This window comes from Myotis brandtii, unplaced genomic scaffold (genome assembly GCF_000412655.1).
Source record: "Myotis brandtii unplaced genomic scaffold, ASM41265v1 scaffold190, whole genome shotgun sequence".
NCBI lineage: Eukaryota > Metazoa > Chordata > Mammalia > Chiroptera > Vespertilionidae > Myotis > Myotis brandtii.
In genome coordinates this window covers 4,511,014-4,523,895 of record NW_005357076.1, presented here as the reverse complement: position 1 = coordinate 4,523,895, position 12,882 = coordinate 4,511,014, and the positions used below count along the sequence as shown (strand labels likewise).

Genomic DNA, 12,882 nt, shown 5'->3' with positions numbered 1-12,882 from the left:
GTTTGCATCACTCTTACTTGATGGAACATAGTAGTAAGTCCTGGGATTCTAAAGAAACCCCATGCTTGAAATCAATAAAAAGAGTAATGTTAATAGTCACAGGGATGTAAAGTACAGAATAGGGAATATAGTCAATAATATTGTAATAGCTATGTATGGTACCAGGTGGGTCCTAGAAATATTGGGGGGAGCGCTTTGTGAAGTATAGGAGTGTCTAACCACTATGCTGTACACCTGGAACTAATACAAAATAATGTTGAATGTAAACTGTAATTGAAAAAAAGTAAAGTCTGTTTAATCATGCCGAGAGAGAGAGAGAGAGAGAGAATATGAACGAACTGTTACTCATTCCTATTGGCTCTCATTGTTTCTTCCCAGTCATAGTACTTTTTGGACACCACTGCCATGCCCCTGTGACCGTTAGTTCTTTTCTTGCTGTGTTCATTCAGAGCCAGGCATATCATAACTACAGCTGGTTTCTCCCATTTCCTTCTATTGTTAATCCTCACTCAAGGATATTTTTCCATTGATTTTTTTAGATAGAGTGGAAGGGAGAGGGAGAGACAGAGAGAAACATCGATGTGAGAAAGACACATCGATTGGTTGCCTTCTGTACGCACCCAACCAGTGCCGGGAAACCTGCAACCAAGGTACGTGCCCTTGACTGGACTCAAACCCCGACGCTTCAGTCTGCGGCCGATGCTCTATCCACTGAGCCAGACTGGCTAGGGCTCTCCCACTTCCTTCTGGATTCCAACATGACTCCCTATTCCATCTCATCCTTTCGGGAATCTATAACCTTTAACACATATATTACTAAGCCCACTCTGGTGTCATCTGGAAACTTTGTGGCATGTTCTAGTTCTGTAACATTTGGATAATCCTTATTATCCCAAATCCTAATTAGCAACATAAGGAAATCTAACAGCAGGGTCACCAACACCTATTTCCTAACCATAGCATAAAGTAGCTTCTTAGCTGTGCCCACATGTAGGCTGGCACATGTGTTTGTACATGATTATTTGCCTTATGTACTATTAAATAAGTATGTTTCCGTATACATCTATGAATGTGGTTTCATGAGTGTGGGTGTAGGTGTATAAGGAACCAGAGCTCAGATTTGGTCTTGAAATTTAAATAGTGAATGTTCAGTATTTGACTTTAATTAGTCTCTGTGCGTTGTTTTCATCTGCCCTCAAATATCAGAGGAAAAATTAGTGCGTTTCCTTGACGTTTATTGACTGTTACCGGTGGCAGAGCAAATTCCATAAAAGAGCAGGTTTCCATACAGAGCGGGTGGAAGGAGAGCTCTGAGTTGGTGAGGAAGGATGCTCGGAGTGGGAACTCAGAGTGAAGGATGGAATGGCAAATTTATCCCTCCTTTTCCCCTCCATTCCCAAAAGGAATGAAGGTGGGGTATCCTGCTCAGCATTCCCTCTCCAAGTTGGAGCCAGAGAGGGGAAACTTGATGCAAAGTAGAGGAGGGAACACCTCACAGCTCCTCTGTTTCTCCATCCAAGGGGATGCCGATATCCACATTGTAGTCTACAGGCTCCCCGGAGCTCAGCCAGGGAATAGGGGTTCGATTGAAAGAAGGCCTGTTGGAAAGGCTCTGGTTGTAGAGGACCAAGGGTTCACTCAGCAGGGGCCCCAGGTCAAACTTGGGCATCTGGAAGGTCATGCGTTTGGATGCCTTCTCATATCCACCATAAGGCATTGCTGTCCTGAAAAGGGGATATATTATTTCATTAAAAACCAGAATAAAAGGGACAGAGCTTTATCAGTGAGATGTTACTCTGTTTTTAAGATAGGGAAGTCTGTGAATTTTAGTTGCAGATTGCTTCTGCACGCCTATTGTTCTCCATTAGCAGTCCCATCCCCTTTCCTGGTTTCCCAGCATTTTAGAGAAAGTAACCTCAAACATTATAGACCCAACTGTCTGAGACCACCTTAAATTTCAACATAGAATCCCTACCCTGACTCCAGTGGATAGTATATAGTCTGGGTGAGAGGAATGAACATTTCCTGGGAAATCCAGGCTCCTTAGGACCAAATGAAAAAGCACTTTTCTAACACTTCCCTATCCTGCTTTCAGACAGATCTACTGTGCATGGTCTAGAGAAGCCCAATTTCAAAAGAACAGTTAAGCTTTACTAAAGTAGGGTATAAAGGACCAGAATCCTACTGCAGGAACAGTAATGGAACCTAACTTTGAGTAAAGGGAGCCTCATTAGGACTTTAAATGTATAATATAGTATTTATAGTTAAAGCAACCAAGGCCAGAAGTAGGGTGACTTTCCCATGCCCACACAGCTAATAAATGGCCTATGAACTAAAATTCAAATACTGCCTCCCAGCAATTTTTTTTTTTTATCATAGTTTGCTGTTTCTCTGAGCTAGGGCAAAAAGAGCGAAGACCTTCAGTTAGGTCCCCCATATTCCTCTCTTGCCTCCTGAAACATTTGAACCCAAGTCTTCATCCCAACTAAGGACACATTGCCACACATTGGGTTGCATCTGGTTCCTTCCCCATCACTCCTACCTGTTGAAGGACTTATATTGGGGGAGTTCAGCTTTGGCCCCATAGGCCAACAGGTCAATGCCAAGTTCCACTTTTTGCTGGGGGTCAACTCCCATGGCTCTCTCCCATGGGGAAATATAGGTCTTGAACACAGTGATATGTTTTCCTTCTCCACCTGCCTGGTCTCCTAGCAGCAATGGAAAGAAAAGGTAGTCAAATAATAGCAGTCAGTAGCCAAGGGAAGTTAGTCTCACACCCCTGTGCAAGGGAAGTTGCTGGAGCCAGAGACCAAAGGTATAACATCCTCCTGGTAATTGTATAAGGTTTGTGGAATAATGATAGCCTGGGGTCAGATCTGTGACTTCAACTGAAAAGCCCGAAAGGTGACTGAGAAATAAGGCTTCTGAATGAAATTGACACATCTCTTTATTCTCCTGGACCCAGAGAGTCCATTAAGATATCTCAGGCCTCCCCTGCTCCCTACACCCAATCTAGGCCTCATTCCTAGGGATATCGCTGCTCTAGGAACCAGACACATTACTCTTGGGGGAGGATACTTGCCTGTTCCTGTATCGCCAACCCCTGCTGTTCCAGCAGCTCCTCCTCTGCCAGTCTGGGCCCCTGGAGCACCTGCACCCCCAGATCCAGATCCAGGGCCCTGATGGTGCTGTTGGTCAGAGCCATACTGTCCAGCAGAGCCACTTCCCATTGCCTCGCCTCCACTGCTGCCCTTGCCATAGGAGAATCCTTGACCAGCTGTGCCCAGCTGTCCCCCCACTGTAGGAAGGAACTTCTGGAAGTGATCCTGAAAGAAAAGGACAGAGTGAAGGGAAGGTTAGCAATGGGTATGGAGCACATACAAAGACACAGGTATGCATAGCAAGGAAGATTTGATCAGAGACAGTGGCCAACCAGGAGACACTGAATCCTCTAAGATTCTCCCCGCCAATAGATGAATAGTGGGTAGCTTAACTATGAGGAATTAAACTCTCCTTAAGTGGCAGGGCCCCCAATCCTCTAAGATTCTCCCCGCCAATAGATGAATAGTGTACCCACTATGAGGAATTAAACTCTCCTTAAGGGGCAGGGCCCCATTGGCTCAGTTCCCCTAATAATACCTTAGGATGGCGACAACTCATTCTCCACACCCCTCCTTCCCATTCTTACCAAAGCAAAGAGGACCAAGACTTCGGCTCAACTAGAATTTGAGATACAGCTTTGGCATGGAGAACCCAGCCTTCATTTGAAGAACTACAGAGGTCTCTGTCCAGCCCCCTCCTCATCTTGTCTAACAGACAGAACTCTTTTCTCTCTTTTTCTCTTTCTCTCCCTCTCTCCTCTAGGTGCCTGTTGGACCAGGACTTCTTGACAGTGAAACTATAGTGGGGAGGGGGAAGGGTGACCAAAAGAGCAAAACTGGATTCACCCCAAAGCCTAAAAATAACCCACCAACTCCTTCAGGAGGCTCTACTGGCCACCCATTGTGCACATCCCCTTGCTCCACCCAGTGTAACCAGACCCAGGCAGGAAGGAGGGCTTTTGGTCTCCTAAAGTTAGATATAACTGGCTCAGCATTTTTACTCTGCTTCTCCATAAAGGCCAGTGACAGACACTTCTGCCCCTGGCCCCATGTATGCATCTATTTCCACTCCCCCCTGACTACCCAGGGGAGTTAGAGGGGGTGAAAGGGAAATGGAGACGATGCCCTCCTTCTCAGCTATAACATCTTGTGCCTGGCCTCTCTTCAATCCCTACTTCTATTTCTTTGAAGAATCCTGACTAGGGAACGTAGGATCTTCAAGGATAGTGTCAGTCCCCACATCTGAGGTCCTTAGATAAAAGAATGGCTCAAGAAGGAGATGGCTATAAAAATTCATTTAACTCTTTATAGGATTGCCAGATTTAGCAAATGAGATTACAGGACACTAGCTAAATTTGAATCTCAGACACACAACAAATACTTTTTTAGTATAAATATGCCACAAATATTTCATGGGACATATTTATATATGAGAGTATCCGTTGTACATCTGAAATTCAAATTTAAATGAGTGCCCTATATTTTAAATTTAATTTTTAGCCCTAGCCAGTTTGGCTCAGTGGATAGTCAGCCTAGGTCCGTACCTAGGGCTCCCAGGTTCGATTCTGGTCAAGGGCACGTACCTCAGTTGCAGGCTCCTCCCCAGCCCAGGCCCTGGTCAGGGTGTGTGCAGGAGGCAACCAATCAATGTGTATCTCTCACATCAATGTTTCTCTCTGTCTTTCCCTCTCACTTCTTCCCCTCTCTGTAAAAATCAATGGAAAAATATCCTCGGGAGAGGATTAAAAAAAGTTTTTAATTTTTATGTCCCAAATAGTTTCTGGGACATATTTATACTAAAAAGTATTTATTTTGTACCTAAAATTTTAGTTTGTGTCTTGGTATTTAAAAATTTTTTTTTTTTATGTCAAAATATTGAATGGGACATACTTTACTAAAAAAATTATCTGTGTGTGTCTCAACTTTAAAACGCAGGACTGGGCTACCTGTGTTTTATCTGGCAACCCTATCTTTAACACTTACCCATACTGGAAAGGAATTTTCTCCCTGTGGGTGTGGTACTCCCCACCCACCTTCACTAGCTCTAAGATGGAGACTGAGTTTCCAGAGGTGGGCTGTAACTCCGCCTGGAGCTGTTGAGGGCTCACTGTATCTGGGGGTTTTAATGGGCTTTTAAATTTCTGGGAAAGGGAGGTTGGCGGTATTTTGGAGATGCGGGGCCTACCACGAAGCTTTCAGAAGGGGCACTAGGCTTTGAGAGTAGTAAAGTTCCGAACTCACCATTGAGCTGTCAGAGAAGACATCAGGGTGGTTTTCATAGATAAATTTCTCCACCCGCATCTGCCGCAGTTTGAACATCTTAGAGCCCCGGTTAGTGAGCAGTGACAGCTCCTCCAACATCACATCCCTGGGGACACTGATCTTCTTGCCCAGGTTCAGGCCCGAGCTCTCCTGTCCACCTTTTAGGGAGGTGGGGAGGAAGAGGCAAGGGAAAGAGGAAAACAGGGTTTTCTGGGCTCAGAATGCAGATGTCATCCATAACTCAGTGTGTGTGTCCCAGCAGAGATCGCTAAGGGAAGCAGATGCTGTCTGTGACGTCTGATCAAATTCTGTCTAGTTTGTAAGGGATTTTGATTTCCTAGTTTTGAAGTTGGAGAGAATACATGGGAACTGGGTTGCAGAGTAGAGATAGTGGAAATACTAGAGTAGAGAGAATGAATGGGGTCAAGGGGACATGGACATGGGGTTACAGGGCAAATAAAGTACATCATAGATGGAAGCCCCTGGGGAAGCTGTAGCCTGTGGTAAAGCCCAAAGGCCAACACAGTGCGGAGTTGGACACCTCTTAGTATACTCCTGCCTTAACTCCTCCTCCTACTCTTCCCCTCAGTGAACTCTGGCTGCAAACAGCCTGTGCAGTTTTCCATTTTAAATATGTACACAGGCTCCCTAGCTTTGAGGAGAGAAGTAAGGAGATTAACCATTTATGGAAACCTAACTCTGTGCCACTCTCCATTGCATATATTTTCTTCCTTAAACATACCTACCTCACTGACCTGTGGGTCCTGTTGTCCTGGACCTACTCTGGGTAATATGGCCTGGGTATTATTGTCTCAGATTACAAGTGTGGAAGGGTGAAGAGTTAGTGTTGAATACTTTCTCCTATCCCACTACCACCATCCCTCACCCCACCCTACCCCTGAATTTCTCTTGTCTCTTCACCCTAAGATATATATAACCTTACGATATTTCTGAGACTCTTGGGCCAGAGATACTCTTAATAAGAAGCCCCATACTAGGCAGGTGCAAATATGCCATACCTCCAGTGAGTTCCATGATCAGCTTACTGGATTTCCTCTTTTTGTTGGGGGCTGGCGTTCCTGAGAGCGGCATTGTGGAGGTAGGATTCAGCCTGGATAGGGTGGGAAAAGGGAGTTGAAAGATGAACAGGGATTGGGAAGGGTGTGCCTACAGTAAGGGCTTCAGGGAGCAAAATTTCATTATTAGATTTTCAACAAAATAAATTCCCTCAAGTGGTGAAAGCTTTAGGGCTTCTCTTCTCTTGAGAGGCAGGGCAGAAACTATAGATGTAGCCCTGCCCCTACCTTCTCCCAACCTCTTTGCAGCTGTTTTACAAAGTGCCAGTGCATGCGTTAGATGCACAGTGTATGTTGGGAGGCAGGGGCTAAAACAAACAAGTAACACGAAGGCAGTAACACCCAGGTTTCATTAGCATGATTTGAAGTTTTTATTTGCATGGGGATCTCAGATCGGGGCTGTCATACCAAGCTCTGATGTCTCCTCAGTCTTCCCCAACCCCCAGGGGGTCAGAAAAAAATGTTCTGCCAGGGTTGAGATCCAGCCAAAAACATTCTCCATAGGAAGGAGAGGTTGTTGCTCCTCCATTGGGCCAGCTGGAATATGGCCTGGGAGGTCACAGCAGTGCTCCCTGCTCCATTTCAGTCACTCCTATCCCAGACCCCAGAATTGGAGAGGGGTGGGGGGCGGGTCAGGGGACATTTGAACCTTGATGCATGTCAACTCAGCAATATCGTAGCAGTGGGAATTTGAAGGAGGACAGGGACATAATAATAGTCTCTGGCAGTGAAGGGGGACAAGCTGGAAAAGATACAGACTTCAGCTCCTCCTTGAGAGACGTTGGCAACCAGCAAAAATGTTGTTTTCTGTTGAGTCCTGTCCCACAACACATCTGCAGTTCTGCTAACGTAGTGGGGTCTGCTGAGGTCAGAGCCCAGGAACTGCTAAATGGACTCTCCCTGTATCTCTCAGCCTCGAGGTTCTGATTTTCCTCTTAGACCCCCCTTCTTATTTCTCCAGTGCCTCCCCCAGATCTCTATTCCCCACACCCTTCAGGGACCCTCTCCTTCCAACTCTCTGTGGCTCCCCTGAACTGGACAGCTGGGAGCTGAGCACAGACGGGGGAGAGGGAACCACCCCAGGATCAAGGGCCGCTTCTGCGTTCACAGACACAACAGTCAGCAGAATGGGCTCCAGCCCCTCTGGTTATAGAGTTGGAGACTTACCAGTTGCTTGGGCGGTGGTCAGCTCTCCCTGGGGTCCAGCAGCTTTGGAGGACTGAGCTGCTGTGACTGGAGAACCTGAGCTGGGCAGGCGTGGGGGAAGCACTGGCAGTGGGGGAGGGAGGGTGGTTATTAATAGAGATGGTGAGCATAAGCAGCTCAAATGGCACAAGGGGTACTGAGACCCTGGAACCAAGATCCCGCCCTCCTCGTCCAGAGGCTCAGGAATGACACAAAGGCCTTTGGGATTCTCCCACTAAGTTATCTGAGCCAGTCTGCCCAGGAATTCCCTTTGGCTTAACCTCTAGAGCAGCGGTTCTCAACCTGTGGGTCGCGACCCCTTTGGGGGTCGAACGACCCTTTCACAGGGGTCGCCTAAGACCATCGGAAAACACATATATAATTACATATTGGTTTTGTGATTAATCACTATGCTTTAATTATGTTCAATTTGTAACAATGAAATTGGGGGTCACCACAACATAAGGAACTGTATTAAAGGGTCCCGGCATTAGGAAGGTTGAGAACCACTGCTCTAGAGTCTGAGAAGCATTCAGGGAGAAAGTGAAAACTGAGAAGGGGAGAGGAGGTAGGCAGCAAATGGTAGATAGGAATTCAGAGTGGAAAAACAAGAACCTGGAGAGCCACTCAGAGCCGATCTACATCACAGCTGGAAGGACATGTGGGTGCATTTTGGGGTGGGAAAGCTTAAGGCACTGTGTTTGGGGAAGGGATGTCTGTTCACAATGGAACTACTCTTTGAAAGTTCCTGGATGGTTTGACCTTTCCTCTGGGAGGGCCAGATCTTAGCAGATTAAGGGGCCAAATTCACCAAACCCAGTGCTTTCTAGGCTGTAAGGGAAGATGTGGGGAAGACCTGACCAATTTCTGCCTTTTCACCCCTATTTTCTATTGGGGTGCTCAGTTCAGCCTACTCTGCAGGATAGATGTTGATGTCTCTCTGAGAAGTGTATGAAGGCTTCTGACCTACCAAGGCCTTACTCTCTAAGGTTCCTACTTAGACTTTTCTTTAAAGGAACACATACCCCATTTGCATTGTTCCAGAGAAACCTCTGGGCAGGGGCACTAGCTGGAGAGCCCCCTTGTGAGAAGCCTGTCATGTGCCCAGCCCTTTCCCTAGTAGCTCCATGAACATCTGGATCCTCCTCTACCTTCTGCTTAGGTTCTGGAACCACCCTGTGTGGCTGCTTTAAGAAATGGGTTTCATAGCTCCCAGAATACCCCCCTGTCCCTCTGTGAGCTCTCCACTCTTCCTGACCATGCCCTTTTCCCATCCTAAACTTTCCAGGTTCGGGCTAGGAGCTGAAAGGGCTTTGAGCTTTCTGTAGTTGGCCTCTTCCTAGATCAGTTTAGCTTCTAGATCCCTCATCTTTTGTCTTCCTTCTCCATTTGCTCCCAACCCAAAGAAGCAATTAGAAGAAAAAAACCAAATAGCAAATGGTGATTTCATCATCACTACCATCCTCCCCTCAATAACAAACCAAAATTTTGGTCTCCTGTCATTGAGTGCCTAAATTAACTACCAGGTGATAAAGATAGAATATTTAGCCTATGCTCTCTGGGCCCTTCCTTTGGAATTCTGAGACTGTACTTAGGAGTGTCTGGGTCCTCGACCTGGTTATTGGTGCAAATATGCCCCCTGCTGGTAAAATCGGAGCAATGGCACTTTTCTTCTCCAAAGTCTTTCATTCTAGTTTGCCTCTTGTGCCTTCTTTTCTTTATTAGTCTCAATCCACACTATCAGCCCACCCTCTATTGTTCTTCCCTCTCCCATCCCACCTTCACCTACAGCAGTGGTTCTCAACCTGTGGGTCGCGACCCCTTTGGGGGTCGAACGACCCTTTCACAGGGGTCACCTAAGACCATCGGAATACACCTATATAATTACATATTGTTTTTGTAATTAATCACTATACTTTAATTATGTTCAATTTGTAACAATGAAATTGGGGGTCACCACAACATGAGGAACTGTATTAAAGGGCCGCGGCATTAGGAAGGTTGAGAACCACTGACCTACAGCCATTTTGTTTTCCCATGGAAATATGGTGGCTTCCTCCAGGGAGCTAGGAAATGTTGATGGCAAAAGGCCTTCCCAACTTCTCTTAGTTCTGTAAACTGAGGCCTAGCTTGGGAAGTATGGAGCAAGAGATTGAAAGAGGGATAGTCTGTATGGGAAATGTGGGGAGAGGGAACCAAGGGGCGTGGTAGAAGTGACTAAATAGAAATGGGACAGAATTGGTAGAGAAGATCCAGAGACCGGGGGGAAAAGGGCAAAAGGATGAAACATAGGAGGGCAGCAATGGAGAAAGAGACCAGGAATCGGGAGGTCAGGATCATTGAATGAGTTAAGATCAAGGGGAAATCAGGATTTGGGTATAAACCTAGAAGAGATGACAGCAACAGAAGGTGTGGGGTATAAGTTTATTCTTGTGCACAAACAAAAGTACTGTGACTCACACCCAATATGCAAAAGAAATGATCAATTTCCAGATCAAGCAGCAAACGTGACCCTTGGTAGTCATGGTGAAAGGGAAGTCTCCACTCCTCTAGGATCAGAGATCAGGACCTGGAGCTGGAAAGGAACAAGAGCTAGGGTCTGAGGGGTAGGGTAGGACTGAAAAGAGGGTTGGCTCTAGGTGTTTCCTCGCCCTTTCCCAGGTAGTCAGGACAAGCTGCAGAAGACAGAGGGACAGCCCTAACCAGTTTGGCTCAGTGGAGAGAGCGCCGGCCTGCGAACTGAAGGGTCCCAGATTCGATTCCTGTCAAGGTCATGTATCTCGGTTGCGGGCACATCCCCTGTAGGGGGTGTGCAGAAGGCAGCTGATCAATGTTTCTCTCTCATTGATATTTCTAATTCTCTATCCCTCTCCCTTCCTCTCTGTAAAAAATCAATAAAAAATATACTTTTAAATTTTAAAAAAGAGAAGACAGAGGGACAGACTCAAAGGAGGTAGCACAGATACCAACTGTTTTTTCAACACTCAGTATATACTCTGACATCCCCCCACCATCATCCACTTCACTCTAACAAATGCATTCTTCTCCATCACAATTCCCCCCAAATCCTCCTCTTGCCCACAGTTGGTTTCTTGTTACCTAACTTTACTCTCTGCCAACACTGCATTCTCACTGTCTCACCATGCTCCTCTTTGTGGCTCAATTGATTTCATTAATTTCTGCTCTGCTCCTGGTTCTGCCTCATTTTCCACACCATGGCTCTCTTCTTTCTGTCTGTCCGAGGCTTAGAGGACGTGAAGCCAATGATTTGTTCATTCTCAGAGGAAATTTTTCTTTTTGTTCACTTCCTGGGTGCTTGTTGCCCAGCATGGGCCTGTCAAGTTGCTAACTGTCTGAAATCCTGAGGAATAGAATTTTTAGTTCGATTCCTGATCTAACTGGTATAATGCAGCCCATACAAACTGCCTTGGTCCTTCACGTCTCCCCATACTCCATACGTTTCACAAGATGCTGTATACCAGTTACAGATGCTAGTCTTCAACTGTAGTGAGCCTCTTTCTCCCCTAGATTATCCATGTGGGGTCATCTCACCCTTCTTTCATCAGTGCAAGGGTGAGACCCACATTAGGTCTTTATTTAGATCTGTCCTCTTACTCTTGCCTCAGACAGAAGAGCACATCTGTACACTTGCGTATGCGTACACACATACATACGCATACGTACATGCCGAGGTATATGCCAGCCAAGTTTGGAAAAGATGAGCAGTAGAGAATAACTTAGAGCAAACAAGGATCAATTCCGTTTCATTGCTGCCTGCCTGGTGGTGAGATTCTTGTTGAGTGCTCAGTGGTAGCTTCTCTGTATACTTCTCATTGAATGTTATGAAGTTCACAGAGAAAAGAACAAAGTAGAGAAATACAGACCAGTGAGGGAACATGGGTGGAGAGACCTAGAGATAAAGACAAAGATCCAGGCAAGAAACTACAGAGACAAAGAGAAGCACAGATACCAAAGCAGAAGTATTAGGTTGGAAAGCAGCAGGGAGGTTGGGAGCCAGGAGGAACAGGGATGGGACACCAACTCCAAAACTACCTCTGGCAGGAGGGAACTTAACCTCCAAATGCCCGAGAGAGGGGGTGGATTGGGTAGGAGAAGCAACTTTAGGCACTGGAGAAGCAACTAGTTCTCCTTGGTCCTGGGAGCTGTGCCCTGCTCAGTGGTGGCCTGCACCAGGCCTCCACACCTGAGCCTGCAATCCCGTTTTGGTGGCGGAAAACCGGGGCCTGGCTACCTGGAAGCCACAGGAGCTGGGTGAGGTCCCAAGACCCCTGGGAGACTCTGGAGGAGGGGCTGGGCTGAGGACAGGGACTGAGGCCAGCTCTGCCCTCCAGATGGGCTCGTCCAATGTAGTGGCTGCTCTGGGGGCAAGCACAGTGGGGGCCAGGGGTTCTGCAGTGGGTTGGGGTACTGGAGTGGAAAATCGGCGGATTTCCTGGATTCGGGCCGTTTTGGGGGGCCCTGAGGAGGTGGGACCAGGAGTCTGGGGAGCCTCATCAAAACAGAACATGGCAGTTTTCAGTTGGTAGGGCTGGTGCCGCATGAAATCCAGAGCCTTGATGCCTTGCTTGGGGGTTGCCCGCGGCCCCTGGGATTGGGCCTTATTAGGGAGCGTTCGGGCAGCCTGGGGGAAATAGGGTGAGAGCAGTGGGTTGTAAGCAATAGGAGGCGGGGCTCGGATATTGGGTGAGTATTTCCAGGAAGGGGGCAGCGAGGGAGTAGGAGAAGGGCTTCGGGGCCGAGGGCCGAGGCCAGGACTAGGTGCGGCCTCTACCACGAACCTGTCCGCTCGGCTTTGCCGCTTGGCAAACAGCTCCCCACCCCGGCCCTGAAGCCTGGGTGGCTCAGGGGTTCCAGCAGAAGGGGCCGCCCCATTTACTAGCCCTTCGGGGAACCCTCGAGATGAGGGCTTGGGAGCCACTGGGGGTGGAGTCTTAGGAGCCATAGGGGGCGGGGTCTTAGGAGCCATGGGGGGCGGGGTTTTGGGTGTCACGTGAGGCAGGGTCTTGTAACTCCTGCCCCCTGGTGGCTGCATGAAGTTGCAGGCTTCAGCCCCCAGGCTCAGCGCATCCTCCTCCGGGCCAGACTCCGCACCCCCGGCCCGGGGTTTCTCATCCAGGTTCTGCACCAGCGACAGCAGCTCGGGGTTGGGAGAGTTCTTCGTCTCCTCGTTCCCCTGCCGGAACATCTGCTTCCGAGTCCCCCGACGCCGGGCCTCCTGCAGGATGCCCGTGCGAGCG

At 47.7% G+C, this 12,882-nt stretch overlaps 2 protein-coding genes across 2 annotated transcripts in view; both read right to left on the bottom strand.

The window, feature by feature from the left end:
• Positions 1-1,214: 1,214 nt before the first annotated feature.
• Positions 1,215-7,894, bottom strand: MYOZ1 (myozenin 1). Its single transcript, XM_005864663.2, has 6 exons — positions 7,607-7,894; positions 6,383-6,474; positions 5,343-5,521; positions 3,083-3,326; positions 2,543-2,708; positions 1,215-1,724 (listed from the first exon to the last, which is right to left on the bottom strand). The coding sequence occupies exons 1-6, from the start codon at positions 7,753-7,755 to the stop codon at positions 1,493-1,495; spliced, it is 1,062 nt and encodes a 353-aa protein (XP_005864725.2). The 5' UTR covers positions 7,756-7,894; the 3' UTR covers positions 1,215-1,492.
• A 2,605-nt stretch (positions 7,895-10,499) lies between these two features.
• SYNPO2L (synaptopodin 2-like) overlaps positions 10,500-12,882 on the bottom strand; it is a 10,411-nt gene continuing 8,028 nt past the window's right edge. Inside the window, exon 5 of the mRNA XM_014538409.1 lies at positions 10,500-12,880. Within this exon, the coding sequence (XP_014393895.1) occupies positions 11,799-12,880 (1,082 nt within the window). The 3' untranslated portion in view covers positions 10,500-11,798. The remainder of the gene's footprint in view (positions 12,881-12,882) is intronic.

What these genes read in the sequence shown, in the direction of transcription:
- MYOZ1 (XM_005864663.2), bottom strand. Translation starts at nt 7,755, where the DNA reads ATGCTCACCATCTCTATTAATAACCACCCTCCCTCCCCCACTGCCAGT. An exon ending in GATCATGGAACTCACTGGAG is followed by an intron (nt 5,522 to 6,382) that starts GTATGGCATATT and finishes CCTCCCTAAAAG; the next exon opens with GTGGACAGGAGAGCTCGGGC. An exon ending in TCTTCTCTGACAGCTCAATG is followed by an intron (nt 3,327 to 5,342) that starts GTGAGTTCGGAA and finishes CTTTTCTTTCAG; the next exon opens with GATCACTTCCAGAAGTTCCT.